At 45.5% G+C, this 23,544-nt stretch overlaps 1 protein-coding gene across 3 annotated transcripts in view; it reads right to left on the bottom strand.

Annotated features, from left to right (window-relative positions):
- LOC116983467 (protein shisa-5-like) overlaps positions 1-23,544 on the bottom strand; it is a 123,850-nt gene that overhangs the window by 72,916 nt on the left and 27,390 nt on the right. For 2 of the 3 annotated variants that reach the window (XR_004414696.1, XM_033037255.1), the window contains exon 2: positions 20,100-20,154. Coding sequence is in view for 2 of the 3 variants with exons in the window: in XM_033037255.1 (XP_032893146.1) it covers positions 20,100-20,154 (55 nt within the window). In the remaining variant the exon portion in view is untranslated. Of the gene's footprint in view, positions 1-6,804; positions 7,089-20,099; positions 20,155-23,544 lie in introns of those variants that run through there. The other variant, XM_033037256.1, reaches the window with a different exon arrangement.

The following is a 23,544-nucleotide window of genomic DNA, read 5'->3' as shown; positions in this document are numbered from 1 at the left end:
CTAGCCTCATAATTAAAGGCCGTTCTTTTTAGGAAGGAGGTGAAGAGGAATTTCATTATTCAGATGGTGGTGAATCTGTGGAATTCTTTGCCATAGAATGGGGTTGGGAGTGAGTGATGGTTGAATGACTGAATGGCGGAGTAGACTTGATGGGTTAAATGGCCTAATTCTGCTCCTATCACATGATCTTATGACTAATAACAAACCAAGAAATCAAGCTAACTGAAGTTGTAGAATTCAATGCATAGGAAGAAACTGCAGATGCTGGTTTAAACCGAAGATAGACACAAAAAGTTAGAGTAATTCAGCAGGCCAGGCAGCATCTCAGGCAACATCTCTGGAGAGAAGGAATGGATGACGTGAAGAAGGGTCTCGACCCAAAACGTCACCTATTCCTTTTCACCAGAGATGCTGCCTGTCCCACCGAGTTACTCCAGCTGTTTGTGTCTATCTTGTAGAATTGAATATTGAGTACAGAAGGATACTAAGTGCCCAGACGGAAAACGAGGTGATGTTCTTCAAGCTGTGACAGGATGGGGAAATTAAAGTGATGGGCAGCAGGAAGCTCAGAGTTTGCCCCGCGGACGGAACGTAGGGATTCTGCAAAGCGATCCACCCAATCTCTCCCTTGTACTCTCCAAGGTAGACGATTAAGAGCATCTAAGAGCACCGAATGCAGTGGACGTGGTGGAAGTGAGGGCGCACAGTGGGAAGCCAGAGGATAATAATGTTAAGGAAAGAGAATCTGGAAGAGTTTTTCCCCTGACTCTCAGTCTGAAGAAGAGTCTCGACCCAAATCATCACCTCCCTATTCCTTTTCTCCAGAGATGCTGTCTGACCCGCTGAGTTACTCCAGTTCTGTGTGTAAAACATTGTCTTTGACGTCAAAGTTATTTGCCAACATTGCAAAATCTTTTGGGAATTTTTACTTTTATGGAAATCTTGGTATGTCATATGCCACATACCACGGCTAAATGGGTTCTAACTGAGACCAAGCTGAAGAGTCAACGTAGCTCAAAGTTTGATATATTTACAGTTTATTATGAGCTGTTATCATAAAATGAAGGACTTGCCTTAATTACTTAATACTTAATATTTGTATCTGTTTCCTCCCACCATTTTGTGGCCAAAGACACATGTAAACAGCTTGTTCCTCACCCTCCAGTCAGTCTCATGCTGAGGGAGCAGCTGTGACGTTAGTTCACTTCTGCAATTTGATTAACCCTTTGGTGACCCACGAGCAAGAAAGATGTCCAAGATATCAGGAGGCCACAACTCCCAGCTCCGTTTCACTGCACCATCCCAGCCACTCACAAACAACGGCTCGGAGTTGGTCGGCACTGTGTCTATCTTTTTGTGTCTATCTGTGTCTATCAGCATGTACAGATCCTTCCCACACATTTAGTCTGGAAAGGCAAAATGTGTCTACCGTGGTACAGCGGGAGATTTGTTGCCTTGCCTTGCCTTGCAGAGTCGGAGACCCGGGTTCGATCCCGACGATGGGTGCTGCCTGTACAGAGTTTGTACATTCTACCTGTGACCTGTGTGGGTTTTCTCCGAGATCTTCGATTTCTTCCCACACTCCAAAGACGTTCAGGTACGTAGGTAAATTGGCTTGGTAAATGTAAAAATTGTTCCTAGTGTGTGTAGGATAGTGCTAATGTGCGGGGAGCGCTGGTCGGCGTGGACCTGGTGGGCGGAAGGGCCTGTTTCTGCGCCGTATCTCTAAAACTAAACTAAAGTTATGCCTTATTCCAGATCTTTTTCATTCTAGCATCATAAAGATGATTTCAATGAATAACTTAGAAAGACCTTAATTATCGTTGATTTCATCTGTAATCATAAAATCTAATCATGCATTTCAACAGTGATCCATACTTCAAAAGATGCTTTGGTTTGTTCTCTTCTCAGAACACCATTACAGTACTTTAATAAAATTACAGGGAGACTGATTCTGTGAGTCCAAACAACTTTAAATAAAGTTCCAAAAATACCTCTGTACAAGTCATCAGACTTTTCTAAATAAAGGTCATCCATATAATTACAGTAAGCAAGGGAAATGCAATGCAGCCACGTTACTGAAAGCCATTAACTTTGCTAGGTACAACTTTCCAACCGTTTCCTGACATTTCATATTACTATTTCTATCAATATGAAAAATTGAGAGGAACCCAATTTTTCCGAATATTCCTTAAAATGCATTGCGGCTTTTGGGTAACAAGCACGTCACTTACTGGACTGGTATAAAGATGTCTAAGCCTCTTCTTCCTCTTCTTCTTGCGTATGGCGTGCACAGCTTAAAGTTGTAGGACAACTTGTTCTATTTGATCTTACTTGATTGTGCACGCCGGGTTGATTGCATTCGTCGAAACAGGGCAGACCACATGAAGGCTGCAACTCCCACCCTCTTTAGGAGACTAAAGTCACAACTTCAAATCTCACCGTGGACTGAAAACTTAAATGTAAAATAATCGAGTGAATCTGGATTGAAAAGCCAGTGTCAGAAATGGCAATTGATCACTATTAAGTTATGTGCCACTAATATCTTCTGGTTGGTCCAGTGTTGAATTTTGTTTAGTTAATATCTCTGGAAACGTTTGTCATAATACTCTATATCACTCTTGTCTTATAGTGGACCATAAAACTAATGTTTATGGTTGTTTAAAGATCCCTTATTGCCTAATTAGAAGGACAGGCAAGCATCACAGGCTCAGAATTTGATTAATTGGCACACAATTAAATTGTCTAACATTGCTTATATCAGTGGCAGTTAATTCTTAATTCTTCTTCCCGAATGAAATGTGATTATGGATGTTTGCCGATGGCTCCAGAAATTTGACCGGGCATTCCAGGCGTGTCTTATCCCTGGAGTCCTGATCCCATTCTAAAGCCAGTGGTTCTCAGTGTTTCCTGTGCAAAACTTGGGACATTATGGGGAAACTCAGTCCGCCTAAACCTACACGATCTCCCTGTTGCTAAACACTTTAACTCCCCCTCCCATTCCCACACTGACCTTTCTGTCCTGGGCCTATATTATAACCAAACCTTCCCAAGGCAATGTGACTGGAGCCCTACATTCCTTACTTAAGCTGTTCTATGCCGCACAATATCAACTGTAGCTACCCTGATGATGCATGCACCTCTCTCACCCTTTGATCCCCAATGGAGAGCTTGATCTCCAATATTATATTCAGTTAGGCGTGGACTCCTATACATCAGCGAGACCAAGCGCAGACTGGGTGATCGCTTTGCTAAACACCTTCACTCACTCCGCCTTGGACTAGATGATCTCGCATTTGCTAAACACTTTAACTCCCCCTCCCATTCCTAGACTGACCCCTCTGTCCTGGGCCTCCTCCATTGTCAGTGAGGCCAAACACAAATTGGAGGAACAGCTTGGGCAGCTTACAACCCTGTGATATGAATATTGCTGACTTCAAGTAACCTTTGCTTTCCCTCTCTCTCTGTCCCTCCCCCACCCTAGTCATCATAGTTTCACTGTTGTCCTGCTGAGTTTCACTGTTTGTATCACTCACTATCACCTTCTCTACAGGCAACAATGGATCATTGTGGGCTCCAACTTTCCTTGTTCTGTGTACGTTTTCACATTTCTCGTTTCCCTCTCCCCTGACTCTTAGTATGAAGAAGGGTCTCGACCCAAAACGTTACCCATTCCTTATCTAGAGGAGTTGCCTGGCCCGCAGAGTTACTTCAGCTTTTTGTGTCCATCTTCCAAACCAGCTGTTGCTTCATCTTTTTTGCTGCAGAAAAAGCTCTAGAATACTAGAATCTACTGTTTAAGAAGGAACTGCAGCTGCTGGAAAATAGGTAGACAAAAATGCTGGAGAAACTCAGCGGGGGAGGCAGCATCTATAGAGCGAAGGAAATAGGCAACATTTCGGGTCGAAACGCTTAGAAACATAGAAAATAGGTGCAGGAGGAGGCCATTCGGCCCTTCGAGCCAGTACCGCCATTCATTGTGATCATGGCTGATCGTCCCCTATCAATAACCCGTGCCTGCCTTCGCCCCATATCCCTTGACTCCACTAGTGACTCCCCTAGAGCTCTATCTAACTATCTTAAATCCATTCAGTGACTTGGCCTCCACTGCCCTCTGTGGCAGGGAATTCCATAAATTCACAACTCTCTGGGTGAAAAAGTTTTTTCTCACCTCAGTCTTAAATGACCTCCCCTTTATTCTAAGATCCGAAGAAGGGTTCGGTCTGAAGAAGGGTTTCAACCCTAAACGTTGCCTATTTCCTTCACTCCATAAATGCTGCCTCACCCGCTGAGTTTCTCCAGCATTTTTGGCTACTAGAATCTACTGTTTAGATTCCTCAGGTGACTTGTAAGAAACATCTTTAAAAATAAGGGGAAACAATTCCACCTTCATCACATCAGGTTGGGCCTCTCCCTAACCTGTTGGATCAAACAATCAGGGGTGTGTGTGTGTGTGTGTCACCGGGTGCTCATCTTTGCTTCTTGGGAGGCCAACTAGCCTCTGGAGATAATACGCCCACCAAAGGTAGCAGTCATCAAACCCAGCCCACCACATGGAAGGAGAAGACACTTCTTCAAATGGCTGATACATGAACACTTGAGCGAACATGAATGAACGTTTTTGACAGCATCGGGCCTGTACTCGCTGGAGTTTAGAAGAATGAGGCGGGACCTCATTGAAAAGTACAGAATAGTGAAAGGCTTGGATAGAGTGGATGTGGAGAGGATGTTTCCACTCGTGGGAGAGTCTAGGACTAGAGGTCATAGCCTCAGAATTAAAGGACGTTCTTTTAGGAAGGAGATGAGGAGAAAGGTCTTTAGTCGAAGGGTGGTGAATCTGTGTAATTCTTTGCCACAGAAGGCTGTGGAGGCCAAGTCAGTGGATACTTTTAAGGCAAAGATAGATAGATTCTTGATTAGTACAGGTGTCAGAGGTTATGGGGAGAAAGCAGGAGAATGGAGTTTGGAGGGAGAGGTAGATCAGCCATGATTGAATGGCGGAGTAGACTTGATGGGTCGAATGGCCTAATTCTAATCCTATCACATGACCTTCTGACTTATTACATTGAGAGTGATGTTCCAAAATACGCAGGTTCACTTGTCAACAGGATGAGGTACAGCCAGGAGTGGCCACCTGCTGCATTCTCAAAGTACAACTGGCTCAGTTTGGACTCCAATATGAAACAATTTGGACCACCACACACCAAGGACCCACGTTAACGGATCTCCTTTTAGATTTCAAAGATGGCGGACAGGACCACTGCACCGAGCAGGAAAGGCATAAATAAAATCCTTGTGCAGGAAGGAACTGCAGATGCTGAAGATAGGCACAAAAAGCTCAGCGGACAGGCAGCATCTCTGGAGACAAGGAATGGGTGACGTTTCGGGCCGTGACCCTGCTTCAGACTGAGAATCAGGGGAGAGAGAATCTAGAGATATGGAAGAATAAGGTGTGAAAATGACAGATCAAAGCAGACGATGTTCTGGGAAAAGTAAAACGCCTAATTGTTGGCTGAGGAGAAGGTGACAATGAGGCATACAATTAGAAAATTTAATCAGGAGTACAGTGAAACTAGTCAGAGAGCTAGTGTAGGGGAAGGACAGAGAGAAAGGGAAGCCAAGGGTTACTTGAAGTTAGACAAATCAATATCTGTACTGAAGATAGACACAAAAAGCTGGAGTAACTCAGCGGGTTTAACAGCATCTCTGGAGAAAAGGAATAGGTGATGTTTCGGGTCGAGACCCTCCTTCAGCCTTCATTCCGCTGGGTTGAAAGCTGCCCAAGCAAAATAGTTGCTGTTCCTCCAATTCGCCCTAAGATCGGCAATTGGCATTAATAATCAGTTTACCATAAAGGGAAGGCCGCAACTCAAGGCGATCCAACTAATGGCACATTGTCACCAATAATAGTCATCCAATTGATCAAAACAATCTCCCAGGAGAAGTAAACAAAGTGTTAAAACTAGTTACAAAAAACTCAGCAGAATTCTATTACCACCACAAACACATCAGCATAGCTTTGAGACAGCACGGGAACCAATTCTTCATCAGCCAGAACTTCCTCATCCTCATGACTCAGGAATTTGTCAAAGTTCTTCAAAAAAAAGACAAAACAGGGGCAGCAGTGGAGCAGCGGTGTAGCTACTGTCTTACAGCGCCAGAGACCCTGGTTCAATCCTGACTACGGGTGCTGTCTGTACGGAGTTTGTACGTTCTCCCCATGACCTGTATGGGTTTTCTCCGAGATCTTCGGTTTCCTCCCACACTCCAAAGCCGTCCAGGTTTGTCAGTTAATTAGCTTGGTATATATAATGTTTTTAAAAAATGGTCCCTAGTGTAGGATAGTGTTAATGTGCGGGGACCGCTGGTCGGTACAGACTCCGTGGGCCGAAGGGCCTGTTTCCACACTCTATCTTTAAACTAAACTAAGAATTTGGAAATATCTCTCAAGAATACTCAAAAGGAGGCCCTGCCATGTATCTCAGAACAACAAAAAACAAAATCGCACAAGTACATTTAAAGAATTCACTTGCAAAATGTAGCCAAGTAAAATATTAACAGAGCAGCTTAACTCTGTGTTTCCTGATTAGAGGTTCCAGTTGGAAGAGTATGGCAGAGTAAACCATTGTTGCAGGAAGTCACAAAGACACTGTCGTCTGCACTGCTGCTGGCTGGCTGGCTGCCTTCACATTATTCTTCAGCACATTCAGCCCATTGTCAACTCAAGGCGTGTGTTCTTGCAAATTACACACACACACACAGCACAAAGGGCCGGACACAAAAAAAGAAAAAGTTCAAACTTACTTAGTGCTCATCTTGATTCAAGTTTGAAAGAAATCAAGCCCGGCAGATGATCTGGAAATCCTTTTGTGTTCACTCACAACTGATGATCGGGGCTCTCCGAGGTCACACAAAGCTTGTTACAAAGAGGAACCATCAGCAATTCGCACAAGGCCCTCTCTTGTTAATCATAGATTTGCTCAGGACATTTGCCCTTAATATCAATGAGCATTCACAGCACCCTTCAGCATTAACAGCAGCACAGACACAAGATCCCCGCTCGGCAGCACCACAAATGACAGAGTTAGCCACGCCTGCCTCAACACACTTGGGTACCAGCCAGTTAAAGACAGGCAGCGTTTCCTTGCATTCACTTGCAATTGGCTGAGAAATGCAACCACTGCCAGTGGCTTGCAAAGACCACTATTTTATTTATTGCCTGTCCCAGTTCACCATTTTAGAAAACTATGTTTTGCATCAGAGGCAAGAATGTGAAATCCCTTTTTGAGAATGCATGGACGCTTCCTTTGCCAACTTGCATCTCCAGAGCTCCCAGGAATGCAGGGTCTTGCAGCAGCAGCCCTGATCTCTTTAGCAGAGAAAGTTTGGGGATTTATTACTCAGAGTCGACTCTGCGATTACTCCTCTGCATAATTGTAATCATTCGCCAATGAAATCACAGCCAAAGTTCAGGGTGTTCAACTCTGCTGCTCTGGGGAGGGGGAACAGTGAAAGTAAATGCCCTTGTGCTGCAATGATTAGACGTAGAGGAAAATATGAGAACCCAGCAAGGCTGAAGGTATGATTCAACTGCATGCATTACTTGCAAAGGTACAGCTCAAATACAACTGCAAATACAACTGAGCCAAAGGAGTACAAACAGTGCATATTAAGTGCAATTACAGTGCAAAGGAAAGTTTATGCGTGTAACTTCCTGCCTCTGAGAAGATATTAATGCACAAATCCCAGCAGGTCTGGACATGTGTGTGGAAAAGGTCAAAACAGATCTGCAAACCTCAGCAGTCAAACGGAGTAAATCCGCCTGACTCATAACACAGAGGGAACCACCCTGAGAAATGCAGAACTGATCCAGTGGAAGGCAGGAGCACATCTCGTGGGTGGGGCAGAGAAGCTGCCGTGAAGCTTGCCGTGGGCTCTGGGCTGAGCTAAAGTTCACAGGCCATCCTGGGCGTAGTCCACTCCCAGAGAGGAAAACAAGCTGAGCTAACGTTACAGATAGACCGTTGTCACTGTCTTCCATCACATTCCTGGGTCCGGGGTTCTTTATTCCGTGTTCTCGCACTCTAACTGCTCCCATTCACTCATCGACCAGTTAACTTTGTTTGCAGCTCATCCCCATGGTCACCGCATCAGTAACATTCCCCTTCTCCACACACTCTGCATGCAGCCTGTTAGTGGGGCAGCGGTAGAGTTGCTGCTTTACAGCGCAAGTAGACTCCGATTTGATCCTGACTGCAGGTGCTGTCTATATGGAGTTCGTACTTTCTCCCCGTGACCTGCGTGGCTTTTTTCCGGGTGCTCCGGTTTCCTCCCACATCCCAAAGACGTACAGGTTTGTAGGTTAATTGGCTTTGGTAAAGTTGTAAATTGTCCCTCGTGTGTCAGATAGTGTTAGTGTATGGGGTGAGTGATGATCGGCCTAGCCTCCGAGAACTGAAGAGCACCTTCCCCACTGCATCTCTAAAGTTTAAAGTCTAAAAGCGTTACAAGTGTTTTTTTCTCTCCTTTTCTGGCGAAAGGCCCAGATCCAGAAACGTCGACTGTTTCTCTTCCAAGAAATATGCAATATGGTCTGTGGGTATTTCCACCATTTTCTGTTTTTGTTTTAGATTGCCAGCATCTGCAGTTTCATTTAAGTGTCACTATTCGACACTTCTAACCTGGTTCGTTGAGATTTAAGCCTAGCTTCACCTTTCAATGATAGCTTCAAATCCATCGATTCCCTTAAAATTAAGGAGCTGGTCATACTTGGCAACAGTCCTCTGCGGAAGAGAATTCCAAACGAGCAAAGAGGATTTTTTCTCTTCACATCGCTACACATTGTGACCTTGACTTTCAGATTCCCCTGAGGAAACACCTTCTCCTCCTCCCCATTTTGGACCAAGGAATGGCAGATGGAATTGAACTTGAGAAGTGCGAGGGGTTTCATTTTGGTAAGGTTAACCAGGGCAGGAGTCACACAGTAAATAGCAGGGCTCTGGGGAGTGATGGAAACCTTATCCAGAGGTCACCCATGCATTTATCAGACACAACCAAATCCAGTTGACTCAATAGGCTGGTGCAGCATGGAAGTATTAGAACTTGTTAGGATGCTGAGCGCTGCAGCTGCCCATGATCACGCACCAGCTGGATATCAAGGGCGTGGAATCCTCTTGATTCAGTGTTGACGCCCTACCTGTGAAGCAAGACGGAAATGGTAATCTCCGGATTACTCCTAGTGCCACATGCCGGTGAACATGGAAATAGGCAGATAGGACAGATGAAGGCGAACTCCGGGGCTGATGCAGGGATTCCAAGTTTTGGATCATTGGGTTCTCTTCTGGGACAGCGGTTATGTGTATAAGAGAGACAGGTTGCATCTAAACTGGAGGGGGACCAGTATCCTTGCAGGGAGGTTCGCTAGTGCTTCTCTGGAACGTTTACATTAGAATGGTCAGTAGGATGGGAACCAAAGTCAGAAATTGGAAGGAGTGCTGAGAATGTAGAGGTTAAGAGCAGTAAGTGTCAAAGTGAGAGGTGAAGGCATACGGTGGCACCGGTGGGCCGAAGTGTGTTCATTTCAATGCAATGAATATTGCAGAGAAAGCAGGTGAACATAGTCTGAATGTGTAAGAAGGAACTGCAGATGCTAGTTTCAATCAAAGATAGACACAAAAACCTGGAGTAACTCAGCGGGACAGGCAGCATCTCTGGAGAGAAGGAATGGGTGACGTTTCGGGTCGAGACCTTTGTTCAGACCCTTCTCGACCCAAAACGTCACCCATTCCTTCTCTCCATAGATGCTGCCTGTCCCGCTGGGTTACTCCGGCATTTTGTGTCTATCTTCAGGTGAACTTGAGTCTGGAACAGTGCTTGGAACTATGATGTGTGGTTGGGGGGGGGGTGGGACAACTGGCAGCTAAATGGTCCGGGGTTTCATTGTTTCAGACGTGATCGAGAGGGAGGCAACATATTTGGAGGAGTTACGCTACTAATTAAAGAGTGTGTCACGGCGGCTCTAAGAGGGGAAATAATGGATGGTTTGTCCGCTGAGACGAAATGGGTAAAGCTTAGAAATAAGAAAGGCATAAGCACACTAATAAAATACACTATAGCGCCCCCAATAGCAAGCAAGAGATAGAGGAAATATATATGGAGACAGATTTTGGTAAGCATGCAGGTATAGCAGGCAGTGCAGAAAGCGAATGGCATGTTGGCCTTCATAACAAGAGTTGAGTATAGGAGCAAAGAGGCCCTAGTGAGACCAAACCTGGAGTATTGTGTGCAGTTTTGGTCTCCAAATTTGAGGAAGGGCATTCTTGCTATTGAGGGAATGCAGCGTAGATTCAACAGGTTAATTCCCGGGATGGCGGGACTGTCATATGTTGATAGAATGGAGTGGCTGGACTTGTATACTCTGGAATTTAGAAGGATGAGAGGAGATCTTATTGAAACATAAGGTTATTAAGGGTTTGGACACGCTAGAGGCAGGAAACACGTACCCGATGTTGGAGGAGTCCAGTACCAGGGGCCACAGTTTAAGAATAAGGGCTAAGCCATTTAGAACGGAGATGAGGAAAAACTTTTTCACACAGAGAGTTGTGAGTCTGTGGAATTCTCTGCCTCAGAGGGTGGTGGAGGCAGGTTCTCGGGATGCTTTCAAGAGAGAGCTAGATGGGGCTCTTAAAGATACCAATCTCAAGGGATATAGGGAGAAGGCAGGAACGGAGTACTGATTGTGGATGATCAGCCATGAGCACAGTGAATGGCGGTGCTGGCTCTAAGGGCCGAATGGCCTACTCCTGCACCTATTGTCTATTACAGAAAGATGCCAAAGCAACAGGGTGATCTTAGCGGGTGACTTTAACTACCCCAATATTGACTGGGGCTTGCTCAGTGCCCAAGACTTAGATGGGGCAGAATTTATGAGGTGTTTCCGAGAGGGTTTCCTGAAATAGTATGTGTAGTCCAACCTGAGATGGGAACATACTGGACCCTATGCTGGGAAATGAGCCTGCCGACGTGACTGGTGTTTCCATGGAAGAGCAGTTTGAAGATGGTGATCACAACTCTGATGATGTTATGATTGTTTTGAATACAGAGGAGACTGGAATTTGCAGGAAGGTGCTAAATTGGAGCAAGGCAAACTGCAATGATATTAGGCAGGAGCTCGAGAGGGTAGACTGGGAGGAATTGTTATCGGGCAAGTCTGCATCCGACATGTTGGAGTCTTTTAAAGGCCAGTTGATCAAAGATCAGAACCAGCATGTTCCAGTGAGAAGGAATAAGGACAGCCGAGAAAGGGAACTCGGATGACCAAAGGGGTTGTAAATTTGGTCAAAAAGAAAAAAAAGAAGTGCATACAAGGGTTATGAACATTAAATCAGACAGGGCATTTGAGAAATATAAAAGAAAAGAATTAACTCAAGCGGGCGAATGGAAGGGCCAAAGGGGGTAATGAAATGGCTTTGGCTTCAGATGAAAGAAAATACGAAAGAGTTTTATGCCTATATTAAAAAACAAGGCAACCAGGGAGTAGGTAGGACCACTCAAGGATAAAGGATGGAATTTGTGCTTGGTGGCTGGAGGTGTAGGTGAGGTACTAAATGAGTACTTTATACTGTTGAGGTACTAAATGAGTATATCTGTTGAGGTACTAAATGAGTACTTTATATCTGTTGAGGTACTAAATGAGTATATATCTGTTGAGGTACTAAATGAGTACTTATATCTGTTGAGGTACTAAATGAGTACCTTATATCTGTTGAGGTACTAAATGGAGTACTTATATCTGTTGAGGTACTAAATGAGTACTTATATCTGTTGAGGTACTAAATGAGTACTTATATCTGTTGAGGTACTAAATGAGTACTTTATATCTGTTGAGGTACTAAATGAGTACTTTATATCTGTTGAGGTACTAAATGAGTACTTATATCTGTTGAGGTACTAAATGGAGTACTTTATATCTAAGGAGAAGGACATGGAAGACAGTGAGATCAGTGGAGAATACAAATATGCAAGGGCTGTTTGAGATTAAGAAGGAGGATCTATTGGAGCTCTTGAAGAGCATTAAGGTGGATAAATCCCTAGGACGTGATGGGATCTATCCCACGTTAATGAGCTAGGCAAGAGGGGAGATTGTGTGAGCCCTGACGAATATATTTGCATTTCTCTAGCCACCGAAGTCATCCTGGAGAACTGGAGAGTAGCTGACGTTGTTTGCTTATTTAAGGGAAGTAGTGGGAATCCAGGGAATTACAGGCTGGTGACCCTCACATCAGTGGTGCGGACCTTATTGGGGAGGATTCTTCACAGGATTTAATCCCATTTGGAAGAGTGTGGGTTACAAAGTGACTGTCAGCATGGCTTTGTGCACAGCAGGTTGGGTCTTACTAACTTGAAGACGTTTGTTTGAGGTTATGAAGGTGATCAATGAGGGGAAGATGGTGGACATTGTCTACATGCATTTTTGAAGGCTTTTGGTAAAGTCCCCCTCGGTGGGCTGATCCAGAAGATTAAGATGCATGGGATTAACGGTGACTTTGTCGGATGGCATACTGATATAGGACAGACTGCTGTGGAAGGACAATATTCAGGCTGGAGATCTGTGAGTAGTGGAGTTCCGCAGTCTAGATGGGTTGGTTAGTAAGTTTGCACATACGATACGATAGGATTTTATTTATGCCAGGAGGGAAATTATTCTGCCAACAGTCATAAAAACTCACAAAAGATACACGAAACATGAAATTAAAGTGACGAGTGGAAAGGATTGGGGATGTGCAAAGATTGGGGGGGGGGGGAAAGAGTCAGTCTACCCTACGACAGAAGGGGGAGGAGTTGTACAGTTTGATCGCCACAGGGAAGAAGGATCTCCTGTGGCATTCTGTACTGCATCTTGATGGAACCAGACTTTTGCTGAAGGTACTCCTCATGTTGACCAGGGTGTCATGGAGGGGGCGAGCTGTATTGTCCAGGATGCTCCGCAGTTATGACACCAAGATTGCTGAGGTCACGGACAGGCTGTCAAAATATACAATGGGATATAGATGACCTGCAGATGGTAGTTTAATCCAAGCAAGTGTGAGGTGTTGTACTTTGGAAGATCAAATGTAAGGAGAAAATGTACAATTAATGGCATGACACTTAACAGCATTGATATACAGGGAATCTCTGGAACCAAGTCGATAACTCCCTGGAAGTGGAAACATGGGTAGTTAGAGTGGCAAAGAAGGCATATGGTTTGCTTGCTTTCATAGCTTAGGGCATTGAGTATAATAGCCAGGGAGTTATGATTTATAGCTTTATAGATAAACCGGTGTGTGTCTCAGTTCAGCAACAATGCTTTGGAGGTGTGCCAACCTAGATAGCAGAATCAGTGGATATGGGGAGAAGGCAGGAATGGGGTACTGATTGGGGATGATCAGCCATGATCACATTGAATGGCGGTGCTGGCTCGAAGGGCCGAATGGCCTACTCCTGCACCTATTGTCTATTGGCTATTGATCAGAGGTTCACATGTGAAATAGCTGCATTAGTAGCAGCAGCAGACCAGGGATGTGGGTCAAACGCAAGCAAATGGCACTAGTGTAGAGGAATATGAACCTGTTTCCGTGCCATATGACTATGTGGTCCTTCAAGCCTCATCTATCCCGAATAATATTGCAGCTGATCCTGCACTAATTAAATCTTATCTTGCAAAATATCTAATGCTTATGATCTTCAACAATTTAAATCATAAAGTTTATCTTCGGACACGCACTCCAGATCAAAGTGCATCATAGAACATCTGAAATTAAATATGGAGCATTGTACACAAAGAACTGATTAGCAAGTAGTTCTGATTTATTTTGGCACAAATCCCTACCATAAATGGATTGTCAACTATTTATAAATCAAGAGGCTGTAAATTATGGCACCTTAATCTCATCTCACTAGACACAACACAGGAGTATCTGTTCACCACACTCTTTAAAAGTTAAATAAAGGTCAAGGTCGGGAAGTGAACCAACATTTTTAATCGTGTAGGAAGAAACTGCAGATGCTGGTTTAAACCGAAGATAGATACAAAAAGTTGGAGTAACTCAGCGGGACAGGCAGCATCTCTGGAGGAAGGAATGGGTGGCGTTTCGGGTCGAGACCCTGCTTCAGTCCGAAGAAGGGTCTTGACCCGAAACGTCACCCATTACTTCTCTCCCGAGATGCTGCCTGTCCCGCTGAGTTACTCCAACTTTTTGTGTCTATCAACATTTTTAATTGATTGCCACGCTTGCTCCTTCACTTTTCAACATAATTGTGTAAGGGGTAAGAGCGTTGTAAAAACAAGCCTGAAGGCTTTGTGTCTCAATGCAAGGAGCATTCGTAATAAGGTGGATGAGTTGAATGAGCAGATAGCTATTAATGATTATGATATAGTTGGGATCACGGAGACATGGCTCCAGGGTGACCAAGGCTGGGAGCTGAACATCCAGCGATATTCAATATTCAGGAGGGATAGACAGAAAGGAAAAGGAGGTGGGGTAGCGTTGCTGGTTAGAGAGGAGATTAACGCAATGGAAAGGAAGGACATTAGCTTGGAGGATGTGGAATCGATATGGGTAGAGCTGCGAAACACTAAGGGGCAGAAAACGCCAGTGGGAGTTGTGTACAGGTAGTAGTAGTGGAGTTGGGGAAGGCATCAAACAGGAAATTAGAAATGCGTGCAACAAAGGTAAAACAGTTATAATGGGTGACTTCAATCTACATATAGATTGGGTGAATCAAATTGGCAGGGGTGCTGAGGAAGATGTCGGAACGTTTATTTTGGAGAATAAAATGATTAAAACATTTTTTCTTATTATTTTTTCTTAATCCCTTTTTCCCCCCATTTCCATTTCTTTACTTGATCTTACATTAACTTAAATGTTCACTTCCTGGTTGTGCCTATGCTTCAGAGAGGATACTACAATCAGCTTGATTTTTGATTGAAAGATACAGCATAGAATCAGGCCCTTTGGCCCCACCACATCAACCTGTGATCACCGATTCGCACTCGTTCAATGTTATCCCACTTTCATTTCCACTCCCGACACACTAGCGGGAAATTTGTAGCAGACAATCAACTTACAAACCCGCACTTCTTTGGGGTGCGGGAGGAAAACAGGAGACATGGAGGAATCTCACACAGTCTTAGGGAGAATGGGGAATAGACAATAGGTGCAGGCGTAGGCCATTTGGCCCTTCGAGCCAGCACCGCCATTCAATGTGATCATTGCTGATCATCCCCAATCAGTACCCCGTTCCTGCCTTCTCCCCGTATCCTCTATTTTTAAGAGCCCTCTCTTGAATGTGCAAACTACACACAGACAGCACCCGAGGTCAGGGTCGAACCTGCGTCTCTCGTGCCGTGAGATCGCAGTTCTACCAGCTGTGTCGCCCGGAAGCAAAGATTGAAGAGACACAATGGAGTTTGTCATATCCACACTGTGGTGGCTGCAGTGCAGAATCAAACAGTCCTTGGTTACAACTTTAGGCTGATCCAAGCCCCGGGTTTGTAAAAGATGGATGCCAAAGGGGAGATGTGAGCCCAGATTAAATGCTTGTTGAGAGGGAAAAGTCTTGTGTACCACTGCTGAGAAGATCATGTAGAGAAATTCACAAAAGTCCACAAAAGATTTGCAAATAACCAATGGGTATTATATTAGTTTTGTGTAATTCAGCCTAAGTTGGAAACAACATTAAAAAAAAAGATTTCAGAGGGCAAGTTAAGACAAAGACATACAAGATAGACACAAACATGCTGGAGTAACTCAGTGGGATAGGCAGCAGCTCTGGAGAGAAGGAATGGGTGACGTTTCAGGTCGAGACCCAAAACGTCACCCATTCCTTCTCTCCAGAGACGCTGCCTGTCCCGCTGAGTTACTCCAGCATTTTGTGTCTATCTTGAGTGTACACCAGCATCCGCAGTTCCTTCCTACACAAAGACATACAACATGGAAATAAGTGAAAGTCCACCAATTCCATCCCAACCACCAAACACTTATTTACAGTACATTGATCCTCTTGGCAATCCCATCACACTGCCCTCAAATTCAACCTCTACACACTCGGAACCATTACAGTGACCAATTAATCTACTAACAACCCACATCTTTTAGATACAGAGCACCTGGAGGAAACCCATGCAGTGCAGGGAGAACGTGCAAACTCCCTACAGACATCAAACCCGAGTCATTGGAGCAACTCCACTCAGTACACCTGGACCTACGTGATCTCACTATCAGAGTGAGGCCCAGTGCAAATTGGAGGAACAGCACCTCTTATTTCACTTGGGCAGCTTACACCCCATTGTTATTAATATTTACGTCTAACTTCAAGTAACTCTTGCTTTCCCTCTCTCTCTCCATCCCTCCCCCATCTTAGGTAGACAAAAGTGCTGGAGAAACCCAGCTGGTGCAGCAGCATCTATGGAGCGAAGGAAATAGGCAACGTTTCGGGCCGAAACCCTTCCTCAGACTACCCTTGGTCTACTTTTGATTTTCCAGCATCTGCAGTTCCTTCTTAAACACCTCCCCCATCTTAGATCACCGACTAGTTTTTTACTGTACTCCAGATTAAATGTTACTGATTGTATGCCTTGTTGTCACCTTCCCCTCAGTCAACAATGATCCATTCTACATTTCCCCTGATCTTCGTCCCCTTTCATGTCTCGTTTTCACACCTTCCCCATCGATGGCTCTATGTCCCCCTCTCCCCTGACTCTGTCTGAAGAAGGGTCTCGACCTGAAAAGTCACCCATTCCTTCTCTCCAGAGATGCTGCCTGTCCCGCTGAGTTACTCCAGCATTTTGTGTCTTATCTTCTGGAACGGTGAGACAACTGCTCGACCAGCTGCATTGCTGTGCCCCACCCTTTACCCTAGATATCTTGTTGAAAAAATAATAATGGCTTTCCCCACGGATTGTCTCTTTTACACAACCGTTCTTAAATACTCCAGATATACGGGGTGCAATTCCTGTACGCATCAGAGGGGCTTACTGGGCTGATGATACTGTGCCAGAAAGAGACAGCTCAAGTTTGATACGTACATATATCAACTTGAAATGATGGACCTTAACTTTACGGGTTCAAGAGATAAGAATTTCTTAAGCAACACTTTATTCACACCATCTAAGGTCACTCTGAACAAATGTGGATCTCCACCTCATGGCTCAACATAACAAGTTTGGATCAGAGTTACAATAGACAATAGGTGCAGGAGTAGGCTATTCGGCCCTTCGAGCCAGCACCGCCATTCAATGTGATCACGGCTGATCATCAGTTTCGATTGTACACCATTAATTACCATGGCAAACAGACTGGACCACACTGCAGTGTCGGGCACTTGTTGTCCTTTGACCATTCGTTTCTCGGCTAAAGTCCAGTTTGGAATGGTCAGGTGAAAGCCAGTCATGTTGCAAGGCGATTGTTGAGGATCTGGATTGAGAAGTTTACTTTACTATCGTCACGTTTTCCGGGGTAAAGTGAAAAGTCTCAACTTAGATCCTCAACACAGAACTGCCAACAGTTTACCTCACCGTAAATGCTCACTCAGAGAGTGGGCATCATAGTCCGGACACAAGAGACTGAAGATGATGGAAACTGGAGCAAAACATGAACTATGAGAGGAATTCAGGAGGCAAAGCAGCATGTAAGAGGCAGAGGGATAGTCGGCATTTGGGTTGAAACCTGGTATCTGGACTTGGGGCAAACAGCAGTGGAATTGAGTAAACTCTTTAAAGTAACGCATTAGCATTCTTCCTGTAAATTCCCCATGGAGTTCAGAGTCTTTCCTTTGAACATCACAGAGGTTGCAGATCCTTTCCAACCAGCACATCTATTTCTGGAGGAGTGACCACCGAGAAAGTGCCTCCGGGCGACGCTGCCCACACGTACTTGGCGTCGGTGTAGGCAGCTCAAAACATGGCCATGTACCAAGGCCACAGGTGCATAAATACAAGTGAACATGGCTTGTATCCTTTTGCCTTCTCCTTCAATTAACATAGAAACAAATTGCTGCATTCCCAGTTAAAGTAAGTAGAACCATTGCCGTCCGAAGTCCCGGTCAAAGAAATGCAAAAACAGAGCAAGAAATGTTATGAAATCCAAATCTCCAATTAAAACAGGTTCATATCCACGAATAAAGTTGGTGATGCAAGAATCCTGTTGGATTTCCGAGAGGCTATTTGATACTGGAATTGTTCAATGATTTGACCATTACAACACATATCTGGAGCTGAGTCATGCAGATAAGGAGAAGCAAGAAACTGCAATTAGTATACTTGAAGTGCAGTTAAAATAGTCCAAGTCACTCAACAGGAGCTTAATTAACAAGTTTGAGACTGAAGAAGGGTCTCGACCTGAAACGTCACCTATTCCTTCTCTCCAGAGATGCTGCCTGTCCCACTGAGTTACTCCAGCATTTTGTGTATATCTAGTGTAATTAACAACTCTTATTTGTAGCATTTTCAGGTATCAAAGCTTATCAAGATGCTACACAGAAGCATGACCAACAAAAATCAACACTGAAACTTTTAAGATAGATAAAAAAACCTGGAGTAACTCAGTGGGTCAGACAGAATCTTTAGAGAAAAGGAATAGACCGAAGAAGGGTCTCAACCCGAAACATCACCTATGCCTTTTCTCCAGAGATGTTGCCTGTCCCGCTGAGTTACTCCAGCATTTTGTGTCCATCTTCAGTTTAAACAGCATCTGCAGTTCCTTCTTACACACAACCCTTTAGTGCATTTTTTAAACTGCAGACCAAAACATGGTCGAAGGGAGAGGTATGAAGAGACCAGGAGAGTTTTGTGGGTGTCAGAGGGAGAATTTGGCACTCATCAGATGAAAGAAGTCACAAAGTGATGAATATTTAAAATCTGGATGTTCCAAACTCCAGGACTGGAGTGGAGGGGGTGATATCTCTAGAGGATTACGGGGTGGTGAACATTGTAAAGATAGGGAGTAACAAGACCATGAAGGGATTGGAAAATAGAGGTGGGTGGCAGCACGAGTCATATAACACAGAAGTGAGGGCCAGTTGACACGGAGCACGATTTGATACGGAGCAGTAGCAGTTTCAGATGGCCATTCACTTGCAGGGGAAATGTCAGCCAGGAATGCATTAGAATTATCCAGTATCAAGATAATAAAGACATACTGTCAATAAGAGTTTCAGTAATATAAGCTTAGTCAGGGAGTGCTACAGGGGGGCATGGTAGAGTTGCTGCCTTAAAGAGCCAGTGGCGCGGGTTTGATCCTGACTTCGGGAGCTGTCTGTATGGAGTTTGTACCTTCTCCCCGTGACCTGCGTCCCTTTTCTCTGGGATCTCCGGTTTTATCCCACACTCCAAAGACATACAGGTTTGTAGGTTAATTGGCTTGGGTTTGTATTCTTGGTACGTATAAATTGTCCTTAGTGTGTGTAGGATAGTGTTAGCGTGCGGGGATCGCTGGTCAGCGTGGACTCAGTGGGTCGAAGGGCCTGTTCCCGTGCTGTATCTCTAAAAAACTTAACTAAACTAAAAAAGATGGAAATGGCCTTGAGGCTTGAAACTCAACTTTGGATTGAATGCTACATTGGATACAATTTTTTGCAGTGACACCACAGAATTAACGGGCCAAATGCTTTGCTTCTACTTTGTGCATTTCTTCTTACTTTCCAGGTTATTAGCTGTTGTTTGTAGGAACGAACTGCAGATCGAAGGTAGACACAAAAAAGTTTAAATCGAAGGTAGGCACAAAAATGCTGGAGTAACTCAGCGGACAGGCAGCATCTCTGGAGAGAAGGAATGGGTGACATTTCGGGTTGAGACCCTTCTTCAGACTGGTGTTAGTATTAGTTGTTGTTCACCTGTATGAAAAATGCTAGGGGGATATAATTATTTTTTAAAATTGAAATGGCATTAATGAAACTGCATTTTCACATATGTTCGCCCAATTTTGTCCTTAAGTCTTCTGAGAATCCTATGAACCTTTTTGAGAAACTTAAAGTTACTCACTTCAAATAAGCACACTCTAGGAAAATACCCAGCTGCAGAAGGGTGTTTCTTTTGATATTTGAAATGAAATGAAAATACTCACTGAGTTTGAGTACTACAAAATGGTTCATCATCACCATCTTCGCACGAGCCGTAAACTGCAAAGACAAAATGCAATCAGGATAGTTATTCCCAAGAGTCAAATAAGAGCCATCACATAATCTATCGGGTACTAGGATATGACATCTATATTACTAAAAGTCTGTTCTTGACCGGTTTTGGCGATCTGTGCTGCGATTTCCGAGAGAACGCCGCCACCTACGGCCGTCATTTTTGGCCACCTCGCTCAGAGCCCCCCTCCGCTGCATGTGTGTGGAGGACTTTTCCAGTCGATGAAAAATGACAGAGATATTAATGATTTTACAAAACTCTCTGCTGCCCCCGCTGGCGGCAGGGGGGATGGACTATAAAACCAGGAAGTGGTGTGCCTCAATTAGTCTGCAAGCTGGAGGAAGGCAGAGGGTCACGTTTCTCTGAGCTGTGAATAACACTGAACACATGTTCACACAACTGTGAGTAAGTACCCTTAATGTGGTTTGAAAATGAAAACATGGTTAAAGTAAAAAAGCACTGCCTGCAAATGGTTGTTTGGGGGGTTTGGGTTGAAATAAAAAGGCACTCCCTCTCCCCCCCCCCCCCCTCTCCTCTCTCCCCCCCTCTCCTCTCTTCCCCTCTCCCCCCCCTCTCCTCTCTTCCCCCCCTCTCCTCTCTTCCCCCCCCCTCTCCTCTCTTCCCCCCCTCTCCTCTCTTCCCCCCCCCTCTCCTCTCTTCCCCCCCCTCTCCTCTCTTCCCCCCCCCTCTCCTCTCTCCCCCCCCTCTCCTCTCTTCCCCCCCTCTCCTCCTCTTCCCCCCCCTCTCCTCTCTTCCCCCCCCTCTTCCTCTCTTCCTCCCCCCCCCTCTCCTCTCTTCCCCCCCCTCTCCTCTCTTCCCCCCCCTCTCCTCTCTTCCCCCCCCTCTCCTCTCTCCCCCCCCTCTCCTCTCTTCTCCCTCTCCCCCCCTCTCCTCTCTCCCCCCCCCTCTCCTCCCTCCCTCACCTCTCCTATCTCCCTCCCCTCTACTCTCTCCTTCCCCTCTCCTCTCTCCATCCGCTCTCCTCTCTCCCTCCCCTCTCCTCTCCCTCCCCTCTCCTCTCTCCCTCCCCTCTCTCCCCCCCCTCTCCTCTCTCCCCCCCCTCTCCTCTCCACTCCCCCTTTTTCTCCCCCTCCTCCCCTCCATCCCCTCCCCCACCGTCCCTCCCCTAAACCTTTCCTCCCCTCCACACACCCCTACCATCTTCCCTCCACCCCCCCTCCCCCATCCTGCTCCCCACCTCTCCCCTCACTTCACCCCCCCTCTCAGCACACCCCCTCTCCCCCCCCTCTCCTCTCCCCCCCCTCTCCTCTCCCCACCCCCCTCCTCTCCCCTCCACACACCCCTACCCCCTTCCCTCCACCCTCCCTGCTCCCCACCTCTCCCCCTCCCCTCACTTCTCTCCCCCTCACTCTCACCCTCTCTCCCCCCCACCTTTCCCCTCACCCACCCTCCCTCTTCTCCTCCTCGCCACCCCCCTCTCCCTCTTGCCCCTCTCTCTGTGTCTCTGCCCCTTCTCTCTCTGCCCTCACTCTCTACCCCCCCCCCCCCTCTCTAGATGTGACTGCAAGTTGGGGGCTATACGTCAGTAGATAGGGTGGTTATGGGGTAAAAGGAGCAAATTAATAATATTAATATAATATCAAGGGGGGTAATTAGCGTGTGTGGGGGGGGGGGGGGGATAGTTAGTGTGTGTGACGCTGCATGCCGCCTCCCCCACCCACAACCGCACGTTGGGGGAACAGACCCAACGGGTCTGCACTTGGTCTAGTTATATAATATAAATTAAATCAAGGACCAGTAACACATTAACATATCGTTAACACAGGGTGACACAGTGGCACAGCTGGTAGAGTCTCTGCCTCACAGCGCCAGAGACTCGGGCTCGATCCCATCTGTGTGAATTTTGCATGGTCTCTCTATGACTGCCTGGGTTTTCTCCAGGGGCTTCGGTTTCCTCCCGCATTCCAAAGATGTGCAAGTTTGGAGCCTGATTTACCTCTCTAAAAATTTCCCCTACAGTGTAGGGAATAACCATATAACCATATAACAATTACAGCACGGAAACAGGCCATCTCGGCCCTACAAGTCCGTGCCGAACAACCTTTTTCCCTTAGTCCCACCTGCCTGCACTCATACCATAACCCTCCATTCCCTTCTCATCCATATGCCTATCCAATTTATTTTTAAATGATACCAACGAACCTGCCGCTACCACTTCCACTGGAAGCTCATTCCACACCGCTACCACTCTCTGAGTAAAGAAGTTCCCCCTCATGTTACCCCTAAACTTCTGTCCCTTAATTCTGAAGTCATGTCCTCTTGTTTGAATCTTCCCTATTCTCAAAGGGAAAAGCTTGATCACATCAACTCTGTCTATCCCTCTCATCATTTTAAAGACCTCTATCAAGTCCCCCCTTAACCTTCTGCGCTCCAGAGAATAAAGACCTAACTTGTTCAACCTATCTCTGTAACTTAGTTGTTGAAACCCAGGCAACATTCTAGTAAATCTAGATTTACTATGTGTGATGTGAGAGCAGGAATAACATAGAGTTCAGTTTAGTTTATTGTCACGTGTACCAAGCTATTGTGGCAATTGAGCCATTACAGAACAAGTGCAAATGGGTGATTGATGGTCAGCTGGGCTCAGTCAGCCAAAGGCCCATTTCCATGCTATCTCGAAATGAAACTGAACTGAACTAGACCAGACTGATTTAGTTTCATTATTTTCCAGGAGATATTTGAAAATTAAATCATGGTCCTCAGCCTGTTCTGGTTTCAATGGTAAACGTTAATTTTGAGTAGATTTGTTAACTTAATCTTTTACTATCTGTAATGCTAAATGGGCTTTACTCCAGTCCTAACTACCTAAGTCTCATTCTAATGAGTCAGAAGATAGAATACGTAAGAACCTGCAACTTGAAAACAAAACACAAAGTGCAGGAGAAAATCAGCAGGCTTCAGCAGGAGGGAATGTACAGCCAACATTTTGGGCTGGGACACTTTTTCAGATTGGGATAGCAGAGAGAAAGCTGGAAAGGAGGGGTGGACATGGATAGAAGCCAGATGTAATAGGTGGATATCCACAGGTATCACAGAGGGGAAGCAGTGAGAGAGAGTCTCAGTCTTCCCTCCTCTCTCCCAAGCGGGTTCAGTCTGACCCTATCTCACTGCCCCCCTCCCTGATACCTTCTGCAATCCACCTATCACTTGCGAGGCTAAGCCCCACCCCCACCTTTCTTTGGAATCTGTGGAATTCTCTGCCACAGAAGGTAGTTGAGGCCAGTTCATTGGCTATATTTAAGAGGGAGTTGGATGTGGCCCTTGTGGCTAAAGGGATCAGGAGGTATGGGGAGAAGGCAGGTACGGGATACCAAGTTGGATGATCAGCCATGATCATATTGAATGGCGGTGCAGGC

This window comes from Amblyraja radiata, chromosome 18, assembly GCF_010909765.2.
Source record: "Amblyraja radiata isolate CabotCenter1 chromosome 18, sAmbRad1.1.pri, whole genome shotgun sequence".
Lineage (NCBI taxonomy): Eukaryota > Metazoa > Chordata > Chondrichthyes > Rajiformes > Rajidae > Amblyraja > Amblyraja radiata.
The sequence above is the reverse complement of the archived record's forward strand: the minus strand, read 5'-3'. Positions and strand labels throughout refer to the sequence as shown.